General features: G+C 36.8%; 1 protein-coding gene across 3 annotated transcripts in view; it reads left to right on the top strand.

Moving 5' to 3' along the window:
* Window positions 1-2,222: 2,222 nt before the first annotated feature.
* Window positions 2,223-20,418, top strand: part of LOC111514854 (anoctamin-4) — a 57,094-nt gene continuing 38,898 nt past the window's right edge. Inside the window, exons 1-2 of one of the 3 annotated variants that reach the window (XM_074185836.1) lie at window positions 2,223-2,499; window positions 6,716-6,990. In XM_074185836.1, coding sequence (XP_074041937.1) covers window positions 2,439-2,499; window positions 6,716-6,990 — 336 coding nt within the window. In that variant the 5' untranslated portion in view covers window positions 2,223-2,438. The remainder of the gene's footprint in view (window positions 2,500-6,715; window positions 6,991-20,418) is intronic. The other 2 variants (XM_074185834.1, XM_074185835.1) reach the window with 2 other exon arrangements.

The following is a 20,418-nucleotide window of genomic DNA, read 5'->3' on the forward strand; positions in this document are numbered from 1 at the left end:
TGTAATTTATTAATGAATAATTAAAAATATTTTTTGTTATAAAAATTGCTACTGTATATTTTAATTTACCAAGAAAGTAGATTTTACGTTTACTGACCCTTGAGACAGACCAAATTTACTCGGGCTTAATGCAGAGATAAATGCACACTATAAATATTTATTATAAAAATATAATCAAATAACTGATGAATTGATAGAGTGTCGTAGTATGATTTCTAAATTATCACTGCCAGACAGTGATTTATTTATTCGATAAAAAACACGTTATGTATACTGTAGTAAACACAACTGTACCTATGCATTATAGGTATCCTAGGTCAGTGTGGCGAGAGAGATTGCGTAATGCCGAACCAGTGGGAAGAGAATGGCACAGTCGCTTGCGCATAGCGACCCATCGCCACGGCATGCATCGCCACGCCAGTAATAGGTTTTACGTTTGGCTGTAAATGTTTCACATCAAAAGATTCGAATCATCCTTCTGTATTTTTGAATAACGGAGATATTGTCTGTTGAAAGCATTGTGGTAGCTATACTGGGAGTAAAGCATCAGAATTGTGGAGTCAGACTATTTTTTCGAATATAGCGGGTATGTGAAATATATGATAATTAACACTAGATAAAGATGAAATATAAGGAATCGTCAAGTGAGATATACTTCTATATTTGAATTGAAAAGGGTATATCTTTAGGAGAGACTAAATTTTGGGAAAGAAAGGTTTGGACTTTCTACTTCTCCATTTTCGTATAAAAAAAAGTATGAAGTAACTTTCAGACACAAACTGGAAGAAAACGCATTTTCGAAATAACTACTTCCATAAGAACATTGAATTACACGAAAGAAAAATAATTTCGAAACTAAGACTTTTCTATGAACGCTGAATTATATGAAAAACTGTTTTTCTATTCTGTTCGTATTCCAAACATTCTTTATGGGACTGAATCAAATAGGAGGATTGCTACACAATATAGTATATGAAAGAGGTGAAATTTCACCTGAATATAACACTGTGTCATTCTCAATGGCGAACACCAGATGTTTCGGAATGAGACATTTGCCTCATTGCCACTTCAGCACCAATGTTTATTGATACTATAAGATGAAGTACTCACTTCATTCATAAAATTACGACTTTATGTCGCTCATTTGATCAAATCCCAGTCATAGGTTTCTTGTATTAAGATGCAGAAGTAGAAAACCAAAATTTTTCTTTTCCAAAAAATTGTCTTTACTATAAATAAACCCTTTTCAATTCAAACAAGATTCCAATGGCTGGGATCTCATTGAATAAGCGTATGAATATCATTACATACTGTCATCGATGACATGAGTAGATTTAACTCAGTCGTGATATAAAGTTGTAATTTTATTAATAAATTGAGCATTTCATTATATGAGTGGTACTGAAGAGGCAATAAGGCAAGTGTTTCCGAAACATCGGATGTTCGCCATTGAGGATGACAGTGTTCCATGTAAGTCAAATTTTAGCTCTTTCATACACTATATATAGTATTTTTTTTTCGTGTAATTCAATGTTCATATGAAAGTAGTTGTTTCAAGAGGGCTTTTTCTTCCAGTTTGTATTTGAAAGTAACTCCTTTGCATGATATACGCATCTTTGTATAGAATAAGTTTTTTGAAATTGATTGCTTTTTTCCTTTTTTCGGAAAATTCTCACCTTTTTTTTCATAAAGATAGAGAAGTGGAAAGCCAAAACCTTTCTTTCTCACTTTTATATATTTTTTAAAATATTCACGATTCAATTTGCAAATAAAAAAAATTCCTAGAAAGTGGGAAAGGTTTGATCCGGCACTGGTCTTTGTTGCATAATGGGTAAGGAAATGCAGGTTTATTGACAAAAAAATAATAGGTACCTCATATACATTAGTTTGACAATATAATCGATACTATATTGATTTGAAGACATTATCTAGGAACTCACAAAAATATACATATGTTGTGAAACGTAAACGATAATAGTTGTGTTCCGCGATGGTCATCCATCCGAATGAATTGATTGTACAAAAAAGTAAGTTTAGGCGACAGTTACTAATGAATCCAACAATTATCCAACAACCCCGATGTGAAGTATATAGGTTGAAATTGATTTTACCTTCTGTCTATATTTGTGGTTTCTATGACTATCCTTTATTAAATATTAAACGTCGTTTGAGTCGATAACAATCAAACAAAACGTCCCTTTAGACATATTCAGTTCAATGTTTCAAAACAAACGCTTCGCACAACACCCTGACCTAATTTTGGAAAAGTCAAATTTCCAAATTTATTCACGTTCTTAATTATTTTGGTGCGATTCTGTTAGCCATTTCACGACGTTGTTCAATTTAGATATAAAATATACATATTTTTCGCCTAATGTAGTTTTCGGGATCAGAGTGTGTTTCAGTAATTGTTCATATTCATTTGAGTTAGTCAAGAAATGGAAACTAGTAGCAAGGATTTAAATACCCTTTTTGTTGAATTTGAAGGGAATTCAGCAGGTGAGTTTAAAAGAGTTCGCTGAAACTTGGTGATTTATTTATGTAATTTTTTGAATTCTTACACAGTTGAGGATGTTTGAAAGTTGAAACTGGAAAACATTTTTATGGTCATTTTCTTATGAGACAAAAACTATGAAGAACGGTTGTATTTGAAAAAATTGATCATGAAAAAAAATCTATATAAATGAGTGTACGAGTTGATATCAGTCTTTCATTTTTAATTATTTTTATTGATGAAATAATGTGAATTGAATATAACATTTCGTTTCATAAATTTCATTGGTTTTTTGACTATAATTATTTTTTGTGAAATATTTGGCAAATGAGAATTGTGAATAAATTTGTAATTTTCATTCTATCGAGTAATATATTGTCGTCTGAGTTTATCATATACTCGTATAAAAAACGTTTATTTCCAAATCTCGTGGTTTGTGTGTCTACAGCATTTAACGGGATGAAAGTTCATCTCGCACATGAGATACTTTTAATCAAATGGAAATCATCATTTTGAAATTATTTGAATATCTCAAGAATGATTCATCCCAGAGAAAAGACAGAAATAATATTTCGTTACAGTAACATTTTATTTCAATTATTTCAATATAAGCGAGTATTATATTAATTTTGAATCTATTGACAAAAAAAATGAACCCTTAAAGTTCCACTCCCAGAAGGTACTAAATTTTGTAAGCATCAAAAGATATTTCTGGCTGTACATAACGTTTACATGCCATTGGCGTCCGTGTGAGAATTGCACTGAATCACTGCCTTTCATTTGAGTAGTTCTAAATTCTAAATCTAAAGAACGATTGATTGACAATGGATTTTCATTCACATTCATTGACTATTGAAAAACAGTAATTGTTTCAGTTTTTCGAGTATTTAATCCGGCATCTTCCTCGACCGAATTTAAAATAGCTACCTCTATTCCTGGTATTCTTACAGTGCGTTGTTCTCCTTCTACATGATTGTCTGGTTCAGAAATTTCCTTTTCGCACAATGTTCTATTAATATTTGAAAATGTTCTTGTATCCAGAATATTTTTAGTTGGACAGCGTTTCTCATATATCCGTTTGGCTTCCAGTCAGTTGACGTTGTTTCAGAAATTTTATCCGTTCTTATGAGTCTATTTTGAACTGTAATATCACAGTGAAAACTGATTCAATTTGACCGAAATAAGCACCATTTGAATCAGTGCACTTTTGCCAACGTAACACAAGTCGATTAATTCCGTCAGCATAAGAATTGTGTGCTCCGGATTCGATGAAGTCAACGAAGGCCGTTTTTGCCAGGTCCTGATTGGCGAAGGTTCTATCGGTCAGAAAATAATTGAAGGGCTTGAAAAGACGGTAGTCAGTTGACGATAGGTTGGGGAAGTGTGGTGGGTGAGGCAAAACATCAACGCACAATCTGTTCGATTAGGTGATTTGTAAAACGTGTGGAAGGGTGTTGTCGTAGAGCAATATTGGACCTCTTCTGTGGACCAATGCCGGTTGCTGCTGATGCAATATTCGGTACATTTCGTCGACTTCTTCACAATAGGATTCTGCTGGAGGTTTGGCCCCTTTGCAGAAAGTTATAGTGAATCACATCAGGTTTTTTTTTGTAGGTTTTCGCCTTTGGAAAGCGCCTGGGTGGCTCATCGGTATCCACTCACTGTCACTTTTCATGATACGTGACGATCCGATTAAAAAAAGTATCGTTTTGGTTGTGCAAAGGCGAAAAAGAATAGACCTCGAAACGTTTCCGTTTCTGTCGATCGTTCAAATCGTGGGGCACCCAATTTTCGAGCTCCTGGACTTTTCCAATACGTTAAAAACCATCAAAAAATCGCATGGGAGCTGACGCCTAGGTCTTCCGCCATCCCACGCACCATTTATGTTGGGTTAGTACTAGAGTGTAACCAAGATTTACCCAAAGCCTCGGTTGATAATAACATTATCCTGAGGTGGATTAAAGGGCACGACGGGAGTAAAGGTAATCGCATTACCGACTCTTTAGCCAAGTGCCAGTGGCACCTACGGCCTGATTACTTTGACAATTGCGGAACTAGCCAAATGTTACACCCATGCTCAATCCTTAGAGATATGAGATGGAATCAAAGGATGCAATCTTGCCAGGATCACCCTGGGCGACCCTGGGAAGCTAGTGGCCAAGAAATATCTGGCCACTATGCAGGATGTGTGAACAGGAAGATGAAATTATCAGGCATGTCCTATGCGAGTGCCCGGAGTTATCGTCAATAAGAGAGTGTGTGTTCGGCGAGTCTTGGCCTACACCTGCCGATATAAAGGAGATGTCTCCCACTGACCTGTCCACTTTCCTGGAAAGGAGAGGATGGACGATGACCTAGGAGGATGTACAATGGGTCACATGTGGTCTAAGTGCTGTGGGCTTACACTTACCCTCCCTTCTTTACACATACAGATATGTTGGGTCAGTCTCCACCAGGGTTCTGAAATCCTCGTCTTGGATTAATGTAGGTCAACCACTCCGGAGCTCATCTTCGAGGCTAAAATCTTCGGAATGAAATTTCGTAAACCAACGTCGAATAGTGCGTTCATTAACACTATCCTTACCAAATGCCTGGTTAGTTTTTCGGGCTGTTTCGGCAGCGATTTGGTTCAATTCAAATTCGTATATTATAATGATGATAAAAAATGAACAGCATCAATGTATGGAGTACGAAATTCACTATCGATCTATCACTATGACGCAGTAGAATTAATATTTATTGAGATATGGAGCTATGAAAATACGTGACAATAAAACGGACAAAAATTTTCAACCAGCCATTATCAAGGGTACATCTATAAACTTGTTCAATGGATTATGTTGCGACAGAATTGTTGATGCTAATAATACCAAACGAACGAATTAATTTTTTATATATACGAAAACCGTACGTCAAACGAAAAGAAAAAATAAAGAGACCAGATTTGCTCGAAAAGCAATGAGGATTTTGAAGATGTTATTTTCAAATTAATCCATTTATTTCAATAATATTCATTAACAGATAAATCATCAATATAGTTAAAAAACACTAATTGAATCATACAAAAATTATATGAATTTATATAAAATTGGTGGACAAGAATACATCATGAAGTCATTACAAAATATCAGACATAAAGTTACAAAATCTCACCAAAATAACTTCATTTATAAGAAAACATTTTAATGTTTGTTTAGAGAAACATAGGAAGAACCAAATAATTGTACCTTCAGAGGAATTTGGATAGGACAATGAAAAAAAATTTTGTAGAACAGAAAATGCACAAAAAACGCATACATCTTCCAGAAAATCATTTGAGATCACGCTAGAGTATCATCCGAAAATTAGGTCAGTTTTTTCGGAATGAATAAAAAAATAAGCTTTACAAATATCAGAATATTACTGAGAAACACCCTATGTATATATTTTCTTTGTATTGGAGATTTTATAATTGCATTGGTAATAAGTGAAATATTGATGTTGCCGATAAATCATTACTTTAAGTATAATTTGCTTAGATTATTGTTTTCGGTGGTATTCGTTGACTCCAAAATGTTATAGAAATATAAGTACAAGTGCTTCTAGATGATTTTTTGTATTAGTGACCAAAGTAGTTGACAGTTCGCTACTTATTAAAAAAAACATGAATATGTAATAAACATTAATTCCCATTCTGTCAAAAATATGCGTTCGACTATTCTGATATTTTCACAACTTTATTGTCACTACTCAGTAAATTTAACTACTTATGGTTCACAAGACAAATATGGGTAAATTAAAATGATGACTACTTTTCAAGCTAGATAACTTCAGTTCATTCGATTGTTTCTATAAGATATTTTTTAGCCTATCCTAAGCAGCTTTTTGACATTGCCATTACATAATATTTTTCTCGTGCAGGTCATTGAAATATATTTTGTGTAATATAATAATTAGTCTGTCATACAAAAGTTGGAACTTGTAATTCATTATTTGTTGAATATCGTTACTAAATTTTTGAGTACTGTTCTATCGACAAGAAATCTAAAAGACCCACCAACCCACAATAATCTATTCAAGTTACAGTTCATTGTGAGATTTCCACTGGACAGTTCACAAAATTCGCAACACGTGTTTCGCTAAACAATAAGTTATGGATTGTCATTAAGTATCGGCCAATTCCGTCACAAACCATAATAATTTCACAAAAACACTAATAACTCAATTCAATATTTCACACAGATTTCTCAAGACGACCAAGTAACGAAAGTACCTTAAGTCTCAATGTGCCTCTCTGCGACTCGATCAACACTCGTTTCGAACGGGAAGATACTCCTCAGGTTAAGAGCACTACATTACCAAGCCTTCCTGATAAAGGTCGTTCTAAGTCACTGTATACTCTCCACCGGCAAAAGTCTTCTGTGTACGATGTCGAAATGCACTTGAATGGCATTGAAGAGAGTCCGAGAGACACAGAGACGAGTCAGTATAGAAGAGGATCTTTACCTTTCGAGAAGGTGAGTGAATATAAATCAAATTCATTCATTTCCTAATTAGCCTACATTTTTTTGGCTTGCAACAACTGTGTTTATGAAATCTCCATTCTCCAAAAATACCAAACGTATACCGCCTGATAAAGTAAAAATCTCCTTTTGAATGTGGGATACCTAAACATAAGCAAATACAAGTTGACACGTAAAAAAAATAATATATAGTTTCCATCCCAGGGAATTTGAACGTTTTGTAAGCATGAAAAAACTTGAAGTGTGCCGGTGAATAACGCCCTGAAAATAGACCATAGCATCAAGTTTTGTCTTCAGATGCGTGATCAGCGGTAGGTAGGTTTTAAATTGCGGAGTCCATTCGATCTTTCACTGCAACATGCAGTGAAACCCAACTAAATAAATTCGGATTATCAACGAAGCCAATTACTTTATTTGGTAAGTGATTTTTCAGGTCAGCTGGCGAGAGTGCCAAACGCTGAAAACCTGATCCGGTCCGCAGCGGGGTAGGCACAGAATACGTGCTATGCTATCGGGGCCTGAAATTCCTGATGAAAAATAATCCTCTCCAGATTCACAGACAATGGTACATTTCCGTGGATGTTTGCCCACAATGATACTCGGAATTGTTGACGAGGATGAAACCATTGCCATTCCAAATTCTTGTTGATACAATTCATTTTTGTACTGAAGAAATGTAAAAATAGTAATAATTTTATATTTATAATTACTACAAACGAAATTATTTGAACAAAAATAAGATTTGTGAAATTATGTAATTATATGCATTTTGATCAATTGAACCCAAAAACAAAATCGATTGTAATCCAGCAGCTGCAGTTCTCATCACTGGTGCTATGCTGAACCACGAATACATTACTAGATTCAACTAATGCCTGCCTGAAATAAAGTATTATCCTAGGTTATGTAAGAAATTCAGCGTTACATGGTTACCTGAGAAGGACGGAAGTTCCAGGCCGATCAGCTTCCTTCAAGAGGGAGGTCAGTAGTTTTCGAAACGATGAATTGAGGTTGTCCGCAAGGGTCTAGTTTAGGTCCTACACTGTGGTTGATTATTGAGGAAGTACGGTTTGATGAAATTACGTATACAGTGTGACACATTTAATATGAAGATATCCCTGTACTTTAGTCAGTTTTGAAAGCAGAGATATGATTTTTGGCACAGTCGCAGACCTTCATGGGCCGCACTTTTCGCAATACTTAGTGATAGCTTCAAACCTAGCCTACTGCGATATCTCGTTAGAGATACCGAAATTTTATTTGAATAAGTTGCTTAGAAATTGATTTTGACCCTACATAACGAATTTCAACCCAAAATTCCCAAGATTATTTTTGTAATTTTCATATTCAAGTCCGATTTTCAATTAACGGTTTCAAATAAGAAGCTACAGAAATGATAAAATAGTTAAAATAAATGAAATTAATGTATTCATAATGCATATTATGTTTTTCATTCTCATTCCTACATTATAACGATTTTATTATTTTCGTAGGTTGTCATTCAGAACCATTGATTGAAAATCGGACCGGAATATGAAATTCGAATTTTGCGTTGAAATTCGGTATGAAGAGTCAAAATCGATCATCAAGCAACTTTTTCAAATAAATTATTTTGATATCATCAACGCGAAGAAAAATATCGAGAATTTGCCCTTTTCGCAGGAACGCAGTAAGCTGGGTTTGAAGCTATCATTCGAGCTGAATATTGCGACCCATGAAGTACTATGTCTGTACAAAAATCAAATGAAAAAACAGGGGCGTCTTTATCTTAAGTGTATCACACTGTATGAAACTGAGGAACGGCATAGCAGGCCTATGCCGATGACCAGCCAGTCATCATCGAAGGAAAGACGCTATAAGAAGTGGAAAGAAGATCAGAACTGGTGACGTCAAACTGAATGCATGAATGCAGTTGAAGGGGTAAAAAGGGTCCGAGAGCCAGGATGTAAAGAAGAGAGATAGGTAGATATGAAGACAAACAGCAAGTATTTGTAGTGAATACGGGTCTACTCTTCATTGAGAACCATAAGTAGTTGCGGTAAGAATAAATATCACTTCCACGATGGACTGAAAAGAATGTGAAACTCACAAGAGAGTTTGTGAAGATAATAAAGGAGAGTGTTGTATGGAGTTCAGGTCTAGGGAAGTAGATTGCATGATAGTAGAATACGGAAACAGCAGAAATGCCTCTCTCGTTGTCCTCCAGTAGAGAACACGGGACAAGATACCTCCGGAGAGTATCTGAAAGAAGGAAATGAAGATGATTGAAGAATAGAAATAGGTTGAGCATTTATGAGTGAGAGGAATGAGTAGGAGACTGGAAATGGAAGCGAACCCGGGCAGAGTAGCATGAATATTGCAGATCGAATATTACAGATCGAGAGTGATAGAATGGATTATGAAAGAGTAGTGAAAGTACAGATGATGATTAGGAAGAGGAGGGAAACGGAGAGAAGAACAAGATAGGAATGAATGAGCAAGAAATAACCTGGGATGTGAAGAGGGACTGGTATACCAAAGAGAAAAGAAGTAGAGTTGAAAGAACCATGGGAGATGACACGACTGGACGATTGTTTCACAGATTCTGAAAAACATTTGGAAATAACATGATAGCCCTGTAGCGAAAGACAGTCCAGAGCTAATTGTAGCTAATTGTGTGAGAAGACAAATTCGAGGAGTAGGTACCTGTCTAGATTCAACCTAGCGCCGGAGGAGTCGTGCACATGTAGGTTGGACAAATCGGTAAAGGCAGAACATATGATAGAGATGATGTAGTGAGCCACTGGAGGAAGAGAAAAGAAATGTGAGTTGAGAGATGAGGGTGGAATTGAATATGCATGAGCGGCCTTCATAAACTGATGGGTGGAAGACGTAGTGTGGATAAAATAAAGGGATGACATCTTTCGTTACGAAAATGCCAGCTGTATAGATGTATGATGTCGTATGATTGACAAATAAAACAATCAAAAACATTGTAACCTGTGGGTTTGCAGGTATTTTTATCGAATATTTATTGAGCGATAACAAACTCATATAACTTCTCGACACAATTCAATTTTTAAAATTTGTGTGGAACGGAAGTACCAATGTTATTCAGTTAAACAGGTTTAGAGCGTTTTATCGCTTTAAAACTTTGTGAACGCTGCCTAGCTTTAAAAATTTTCTACATTTCTGCTTAGCTCTATCATACAGTATTGATCACCAATGGGAAAGATATTTCACTGAATAAATTCACAAATTGAAATTTTTTTAAACACACATAATTTATGTTGTTTCAGTTTCATTTCAATCAAGAAAACAGTCAAGAATATTTGTTCAAGATATTTATTACGACGACATATTTCGTCGTAATTAATTCAACAGGATGTAATGGATGTAATGGACTCGCTACTTTCAAACAATCCAAATAAAAAATGTAAACGGATATGTTTAGGATATGCGTGCGTGAATACGTATCTGTTTTATCATCAATCAATATGAAACATGTATTTTTAGACCATTACTGACGAAAGCTGAAACGTAAATCTTCAAAAAACGATATTTAATACATTTTCATGCTCACACGATCTTTCACCGCTGATCTTTATACCAGTTCATATCTATTTGGAATTCTTTGACTCTCGAATTTTTCCGTTCCAACAAGTGGTGACCCTTTTTTAAAATGTTAGCATAGTCCATATCCAACTAATGTCCGAGTCTGATAAAGGTACTAGTTAGTAGCATATGAAACCTCCAATAAAAAATAATGATTAGAGAAAAAATTACACCACGATCCCATGCCATACAAAGAAACTAGCGACGTTCGGTAACTATTTAGTTTTTATGCCATTCGAACTGACTTCGTATATACTATAACTTTGTCGACATTTTCAAAGCACAAAACAGAATATGCTCACATGAACAAGGATGTACGCTTAGTTTTCTTGGAACCATCCAGGTGTTGAAGATTTGTTATACCTACACGAGCATTATTGCAAAAACAGACTGGCTCGGGTAACAAAAAGTTGTCCTCGGGAAAAAGTATTTTTCCTCCTATTATGGAACCTTGATATTGAATTCTGGACCATAGGAAGTATACAATATAATAATATAGTGAGGAAATGCATGCAATAGAGCCTGAATATTTTAAGAAGCCGGGTTCAACATAAGTCCGCCCTGATCATTGAGAGGGCCAAGAAAGAGGGACTTCTACGACTGTCAGGGGAGGTTTAATATTTGGGCGAGTAACTAGATTCCAGACTGACCTGAACCAATATTTAGACAGCAGATGGGAAAATGTCGTATTTTCGGATAAGCATGGGTGCTGACATCAGACATGGTGTACTGGCTATACTCAATGGTAGTTAAAACCAATTACATCTTTATTGGTTATGTGGCCAAAGATGAAACTGCTTTCAATGAACTAGGGTAGCGCGCAAAGACTTGCTTGTTTGGAAATAACGCAAGCAATTAAAGATAAGGCAAGAGTGGGTCAATGCAGACTAGGAGCGGATGTGTATGCAAGCTTGCCATACAAAAGGAATATTGATTTGAGTCCTAAATGAAATGAGCCAATCGGTATGCTTAGAGACAGCCAGGCTGCACTCGAAACTTTGATGAACCTGACATCAGTGACATCGGTCCGGAAATGCCGTTGATTACTAAATAAACTGGCTGGAATAGATTGATTCTATACTGAATATCTGGACAGTCAGAAATGGAAGGCAAGGCTAATGTGCTGCACCGATCATCAACTCCTCATATTGGTCATCAGTTGTGGTAAATATATCTGTTATATAGGACCAGATCAGCAAATGGATCAGGATCAGATCAATGAGAAATATACTGGGAAAATATATCAGGAAACAACATGAAAAAATATTCAAGGGACCGCCTGAAATGAACTGAAAAAAATACTTTAAAAAAGGCAGTGATTGTCTCAGAATAATTGATCCTTCATTTGGCACTGTCTATTCAGATGACATCTGAACATAATAGGCTGTATAACAGGGATCTCAACTACATATGATGCAATGGGGCAGGTACAGCTCGGCATGATCATTTTTTAGGGCACGCTAACTATTGGCGAAGTGCTGGTGTGCTCGACTCACAATTTTTTTTACCTGGTTTTTTCATGAACTTTTTCCAGGAGGTTCCGGACAATCGTTATTGACTTACATTTGTAAAAATGAGATTCAGCAATATCGAAATCGCACCAAAAGGAAAACTATCGCGTGAGTTTAAACAGGAAGCGAGACGTCATGAACGAAGGTTTAAAGTGAAAATATGTTGAGCAGAGAACTACCCGTTGAAACCAGCGGGGGTGCTTCCCACTGTTCAATCGTGGGATCGTGTGGTGGCGTTTCTTTTCTCATTCTGTTAGGCTCAGTAAAGCAGTCATCCTCCCTTACCTGATCCGTTTCTTTCTCATAACCCTGCTCAGGCATATGTGAGAATGGTTGTATTGTCTATATGTATATAGATTTTTTGTTATTGTAAAATGTGAACGAGAAGTGAAGAGTTCTGATTTGGTTTGGTTTGGTTTCGACTCACGATTCAAAGGTTGTAGGTTCGAATCTACCTTCGATTAGATATTTTTCTCGCGATAATTCATCGGTGAACGTGGACTGATTCATGATGCTCTCCGAGTGGCTTGGGTTGTTATTAATATAAACTACCCAGAACACGGCTCCACATGGCTAATGACCATGGTGATCGATGGCGTCAGAATTGAGATCTACGGGAGATTGGTTTCTCGATCATATGTAGGAAAGGTCATTCGACTGTTATTTGTGTTTGAAGACAGATGAACATCGATATATTTCTCACAAATCCTGAATTGAATAATTTTCTACATTTGGCATCGTTTTCACATAAAATGAGTAGAAAATTGGGAATGGCATGTTACCCGTCACGCCTGAAGTTTACAAAAAATTGGCAGCATTGATGGTAACGGTTTCCGAATTTAATTCCATAAACTACACCTCACGATTTGATCTCCACAAATGTGATTCAAATCACTATTGATAAAGCTACTGTGTTAGCGAAACATGTCGTGATATATTTTTCAAATAAAGTTTGTGGAGATCAAATCGTGGGGTGTAGTTTATGTAGTTTGATCTTCATCAAGTAACGACCGAATCTAATTTTATCGTTTCTTTGTATGATATCTGTTTCAGTTCCATGATAAATATTTGTAGTAAAACATGAATGAATGTCTTTACGTACTTCAATTGTGATATGTGAGTCAAATTTTATATCATAACTCTTTCGTATATTATATTGTATAGCGTTCCTATGAATGATATCTGTATCAATCAAATAACGAATGTTTTGAATACAAACTGAATTGAAAAAATCAATTTTCATATAATTCAATGTCCGTATGAAAGTAGTTGTTGTGAGAATACTTTTCCTTTCATGTCATTCAATATTTATAGAAAAGTAGTTGTTTCGAGAGAGCTTTTTCTTTCACTTTGTAACTGAAAGTATCTTTTATGCATGATCTAGGTATCCCTTTTTGTGAAGAACTCATTTTGAACTCAATTTTTTCCTTATTTTCTCCGGAAGTCTCCTACAGAGAAGAAGAAAGCCAAAAATGTTTTTCTCCCAAAAACGAATCCCTTCTAAAAATATACCCTTTCCATTTGAACGAAATAATTCAATTCAATGACGTATTGCACTCAAAGTGGTACGTATTGTAAGTACGTAAATAATTGAATGTTTTGGGGAATCGAATTCAATGACGTATATTTAGAATCAGAGTTTCATGAATGAAACCTCAAAGTTTATAAATAGTTATTGGCTCTTTAATGGGTTATTACTAATCCTAGGATGACCAAAGTATTACTATTTACTAAATGGACTAATTTTTGAATTGAAAACTAATTGTATAGTCGGTCGGTCATCAATAATGTTCTCATATCCAAATTGAAAAACACTTCCCGACATTGTTTGATGGGGTTGTATGAGAAAAAGATCGGACATATTTAATTTCATAGATAATGAATATTTTTGGAATACTAACAAAAATTTGGAGTGTGCTGGTTGTTAGGCTTATTATAAAGAGGTCATTCCTGACAACCATGAAATGATTGATCAATGGGTCCGAGTTGCGTGTACCCTGAATAGATGTAAATAGGCTAAAAATAACGGGATTCTGCATTTTGCCATTCAACATTTTTGTTGTTTTCCGACAAGATGGTATGATCTTGGAACTGGAGAACATTAAACTTTCTCTTTTTTCCTTAAGACATTCGTTTTACTTGAAACTAAATCCTCACACTTACTCTAATGGCCCATTTCATTAATTCGGACTTCCATTGTTTAACATGATATGAATTGATTTGAAATTATTAAAAGAAACTATAAAAATCAAAAAGATTAGCTAAAAAATAACAATTATATTGAAATTAATTAAATATCATTATTACAAATTGAAAGATCCCAAGACAAGTTACTTAACGACGTTTCGATTGTCAGTATCCACAATCATCTTCGGGTGAGGACTGGCACAAGAAACTGAGGTGAGCTTCTTCTTTGGTAAGCTTGACCATATTTTTCTCATATCCGCGGAATAAGGGTCCGTACCGGGTATTCAACGTTTGCTTATTTGACAATGTTTCGTGGTGCATTTGATTAGTTCGGACTTCCATTGCCTAATATGATATGAATAGATTTGAAATCCCTGAAAAAAACTATGTAAATTAAAAACAAACATATTGGTAGCAGCAGCTTTGATTTTCCCACTGTTTCCCAGATCTGTCGTAGTTTGTGCTGATACTTTACTAAAATCACCACTTGGTTGCGAAGTTGTTCCACATCGAGGTAAGTTTACGGTTTCCGGAATCTAGATGTATAGGACACTTCCTTCATCTGAGAGTTAACTGTGTGGTATCCGCATCATCCTCTTCTGGGATGAATTCCATAAAAACAACATGCGTTTACTCTTCAACCATCCTTGATAACTGATGAAAATGATTTCCTCCAGATGAATAAAGTTTCAGATGAAGCATTTGAAACAAATATTTTGCCTCTGGCCGTACCAAGGTATACCTGTTAGTTTTCCTGAACGTAACGAATAATGGCAATATTGAAAGGAAGAATAAAAGAGAGGGCCGTGGGCGATTTGCCCCAAAATTCTTTTCTGAAAGTGACCTGCTTTGATTGGACCCTAGCTTCAATATTGCTGTCATCGATCAAGGTCATAGAGAAATTACGCTTGTATTGAGTCTGTTGAGTGTAAGTGGGGCTGGGCAGTTTTTTTTCATCAATAAGTATTCAACCCATTTGGGCCTGCAGCAGAAAAATTCTTCGAACCCACAAGAAGTCTTCGAACGTCATCCAGGGTTATCGAATAGCGAAGTTCTTTGTAATCTTAACAGAAAGCTTCGAACCATATTAGAGTTGGAATGTTCTGAGTGACTTCATTATTAATAATAGGATTATGACTAATTGCTAATCAGACCATTTATTTGAAGCTCAAATAGATTCAGAGAATCCGTAGGCATCATTAACCAATCTATCAAAATCGCTTCCTCCACATCAGAACAAAAATACTATCTGTAATGATACTTAATATTTTCCCGTTTCGTCCGGTCTGTGAAACCGAATATCTAAAACATGTTTCTTGAACCAATTCGTGCTGTACTTTAGCTCATATAGAAGAACCATAAATTTTACTTCTTCGTCTTTTTGAAAAATTGAGGATTTATAAAGACACTCTCTAAATTTTCGTCTCCTAATTAGATTGACTAGTGTTTGAAGAACACCTGCTACTTTCAGCTACTTTCTTAATGACTTTTTTCTCAAGATCACATCTTTCTTTGCTCAAAGTCAGTCTATGGACAAGAAAATGCTAGTATTCTAGAACATTCGGAAATGTTACTTCTTCATTATTTTTTATCTCATACGTGAACTTTATATTTAGGGATCTGTCGTTGAGATCAGATACAACAAACATTCTATATATTACTACTATCCGTATCGAACGGATAGTAGTAATATATCCGTAACGGGTTGTCCGTTACCGTACCCTCGTGTTGTTTGTAAAAACTGAAACGATCCTTTCTCCCTGCAAAGTTATGTGAACTAGATATACTTTTCTTTTTTTTAACGACAAAACACAAGCACTACAGGAAAATCCATAAGACGATCTTAGAGTGGTGCCTGTGCCACATAGTTTATTTATTCCTGAAAGGTATTTCAGAATTTCGATTGTTTTTGATATGGCGGTACTTACCCCAAAAGTGTGAGGTAGGTGATCATTCATATTTTCTCGTCATTTCGGACTATATAATAATGTCTCAATTTGTAGCCGATGGAAAATATGCCAGGGAACGATATGTCCCATGAAACGATTCCAAATCTTGTGATTGACTTTTGGCATCATTTTATGGGAAGACACCATCTACTTTTGTTGTATGAATAGAATTTGTCTCCTCCGATTAGAAATATTGATTTAGAGTTTATCCATGGATTCTCATCAACTATCGGCTAACTCTAACACATATCAATGTTCTGACTTCAAATAGGCAACCATTGATAATATTCAACATGGTATTCAACCCTATGTTATGATGTGTAGGCTGTAACGATCGGTTTAACAGATAATTCAATGTTTTCATGCTTATTGGCCATGGTTTGCAGGATATTATACCAAAATCGAAATCGAAATCGAAATCGAAATCGAAATCGAAATCGAAATCGAAATCGAAATCGAAATCGAAATCGAAATCGAAATCGAAATCGAAATCGAAATCGAAATCGAAATCGAAATCGAAATCGAAATCGAAATCGAAATCGAAATCGAAATCGAAATCGAAATCGAAATCGAAATCGAAATCGAAATCGAAATCGAAATCGAAATCGAAATCGAAATCGAAATCGAAATCGAAATCGAAATCGAAATCGAAATCGAAATCGAAATCAAAATCAAAATGTTCTTTATTGACTATTCTCCATACAATTTTAAGGTATTTTTTTGTGGTGTTTATAAAATATATACAAAAAAAATATATACAAATATACAAAATGTACACAAGGGTTTCCCCTATGGAGTGGGACAGTGGGAAGGATTGGGATGGGTAGTGAATGAGGTAGAGGGAGTGGCAGGAAAAGACCCCGATACATTTGCGCTCTCAAGAATTCCGCACGGAAGAGAAAAGCGCCTCCACACAGTTCCCCGATGGGGCAGTGGGAGACGCCTCCGCTGGTGTTGGCGGTTGGCTCTCCACTCAAAAACGCCTTATATCAGCCTCATCTATAGTTTTCCGCTTCCTGCCGAGGCTTACGCGGAAGTTGTCATTCTACCGCGTTTCGGTACTTCTCAGAGAATCATTCGTCTGTTTGTTGGTAGCAGTTGTCGATAACCCCCTGGAAAAAGTTCATTAAAAAACCAGGCAAGAGTATTTCTGCTATCACGTCATCATGTGTGCGTGAATACTCTTATCCAATTTTTCCATGAACTAAACGCGATCGCATTCGCGCCGTTCACGGTATATCTCCAGTTCTTCATAGACTAGCCCGTGCTTACGGCGCTGTCCATGATAGCTTCTAACTGCCGTGACGTCCCTCGTCAGCGGGCTCTTCGGTAGAAAGAACTTGAAGAATTTCTGAGCCAGTCTCCTGATATGGTCGGTGACTGACTCCACTTCTGCCAGATCTAACAGATTGTTTAATGAAATGTATCTGTCACTGTTAGTGCAAATACGGAGCACCTTATTCTGCATTCTCTCGAGTCTCATTAAAGGGGACTTCTTGAGACTGCAGAACACAGGACTCGCGTACAACATAGCCGGCCTAATTATTTGTTTATAAATAAGCAACTTGTTGTCAACACTGAGCTTAGAGTTCCGTGCAATGAGCGGATACGTGCGTTTTATCGCCGCACCCGCTCGTTGGATCGCCATACTCAAGTGTTCCTGGAAGTTCAGGCGCTTGTCCAGGATCACTTCCAGATATCTCGCACTCTTCTGCTCGTCAATGCACTTATCCTTAACTCGCAACTTCCTGAAGATCTTCACAGTCGTGAATTTCCTCGTGAAGTTTACGAGTTCAGTTTTATCGGGATTTATTTCGATTTTATTTTGTTCGAAATACGGCACGACTAGCCTATCGAGGTGGATCTGAAGCTGTTGCTTCGCCACCTCGCTCGAGAAAGAGTGCGCGTAAATCGCGGTGTCATCCGCGAAAATACCCACCTTCGTCCTCGAGAACATAGGGAAGTCATGCGTATATAATGAATATAAGTGCGGTGACAAACAGGACCCCTGCGGGACACCTGCTTTGATTGAATAATTCGCAGATGTGCTTTGGTCCACTCTTACACGAAAAGTTCGGTTGCTCAAGTAGGATTCTAGAATCCTAATCACGAATAAAGGCATGCCTGCCGACCACATTTTGGCGACAAACCCTTCTATTCAAACTTCATCGAAACCTTTTTTGATATCTAACAGGACCATAACTGTATTCTTCCCCTGGTTGAAGGACTCCCTCACCCCGTGAACAACCCGGACCAGTTGCGATGTCGTATTCCGACCTCGCCGGAACCCGAATTGCTCCGCGGGGATGAGTTTCATCCTATCTTCCAGGCGGAGAAGTCTGCTTAGGATGATTTTATCAATAACCTTCGCGACCGAACTGAGAAGCGAGATTGGTCGGTAGCTATCAAAACGTATTTTGATTTTTCTTGGTTTCGGAACGGGCACTACCACCGCATGTTTCAGACATTCTGGGTAATGCTGTTACTTGATTATTGCGTTCACAATATTGTCGCAACTCAGTTCTCGCTTGGCTATTAACGAGAGGATTTTTATTTGCTGTATCACCCGCTCATTTATTCATTCCAAATAATGAAAGAACTCATTTAAAATTTAATAAAATATTTATTGTGAAAGAAACGGAAAAATACTTTAAATAAACTCACACTCAATGTTAATAAAAAAAATACATTAAAATAATCAAAAAACTTACATTACACTGCCACCCAGCAGGATTGAAGAAAAGGAGATGTGCTGCATTTCTGATGACCCAATCGATACGTAAAATGAATACTGTCTGTTGACTGTTAACTGTTAATGATCTTGACCTCCCTCAATATTTATAAAGAATTATACGCTGACATTGCGACTTTGATCCGGTCACTGTACTGAGGTAAAATGCACAGCATGCAATCTGTGCCAAGTTTGCATATTTGGAGATTGTTTTATATTCCATATCCTGTGATCGGATCAATTTCGACGTCTATGAACTTGAAATATCAAAAGATAGAATTCTGAATACTGAGTGTTCTTGTGTTAAAATATTGAAGTGAGGTTGGAATATCTTTCAATTCATATATTTACTCAAATGAATCTGAATCATTTCATGATTATTTTCTATATTTGACAATATGCACCAGTTGTACGATACCCTTTCGCGGTAGGTTGCGGAGCAGAACTGCATCAATCCCATCAATGCCTGGGGCTTTGTTTTTCCCCAGGCGCTTGATGGTCAAAATGATTTCTTCTACGTCTGTGATCCACTTTATCAATGTTTGCTCCGGTATAATTGGAGCCGGCCTATTTCTGACTTCATTAGCCAGTCTGGTTTTATTGGTGTGTTCTTCACAGACATCCGGTTCTACTCGGTGCACGCTGGAAAAATATTCCCCGAACAACTGGGCCTTTTGATGGTCCGTCACCGCGTGCGCTTGCCCGCTCTCTATGGTAGGAGTAGCCTCAGACCGATTGCTCAGTTTTTTGGCCATCCTCCACACAGAGTGGTCGTGCACGTTCAGGCTTTCGAGTTTGTTCTTCCACTCCATATTGGTGAACTCATAAATTCGCGCAAGTATCAGCATTTGATCCTAGCTGCGGGGGTCTCCTGTGCTCTGCCAATCTTTTCTGGCTCGATGTTTTTGCTTTATGAGCTCAACCACATCATGCGGAAGAGTATCTCGCTCCCCTTTCACCTCTATCTTCCTGGTAGAGACGTCACGAGATTTTTGAATATTCTTTATGAATTCTTCACAAACCTCGTTGATCCGTGATTTGGAAATGTTGTCTCTTATAGTTGTGAGGTTATTCATGGTCGACCTAAACTCTGCCCAGTCCGTGCTCTTGTAGTCATATTTTATTTTTTTATTGTTGGGTATCTCCCTTTTGAGATCAAAGAGCTCCGGACAATGGTCGGAGCTAAGCTCGTCCACGGTAACCAACATCCCCAAATCGCGGACGTTTTTATTCAATACCAGGTCGATAGTTGTGGGTGACGAACCATTCCAGTGGTAGTGGGTAGGCTCCTCCGAAAACTCGATATTGATATTGTTGTTCAGGGAATATTCCAACAGCGTGTTACCATTCGTATTCTGTTGATTGTGGCAGTTCCACTCACGCCTCCTGGCGTTGAGGTCTCCCACAACCAGCACTTTATTCCTAACATAAAGCAAATTGTCCAAATCAT

This window comes from Leptinotarsa decemlineata, unplaced genomic scaffold (genome assembly GCF_025532065.1).
Source record: "Leptinotarsa decemlineata unplaced genomic scaffold, Ldec_3_MD MMD2_tig00078346_RagTag_RagTag, whole genome shotgun sequence".
Classification (NCBI taxonomy): Eukaryota; Metazoa; Arthropoda; class Insecta; order Coleoptera; family Chrysomelidae; genus Leptinotarsa; species Leptinotarsa decemlineata.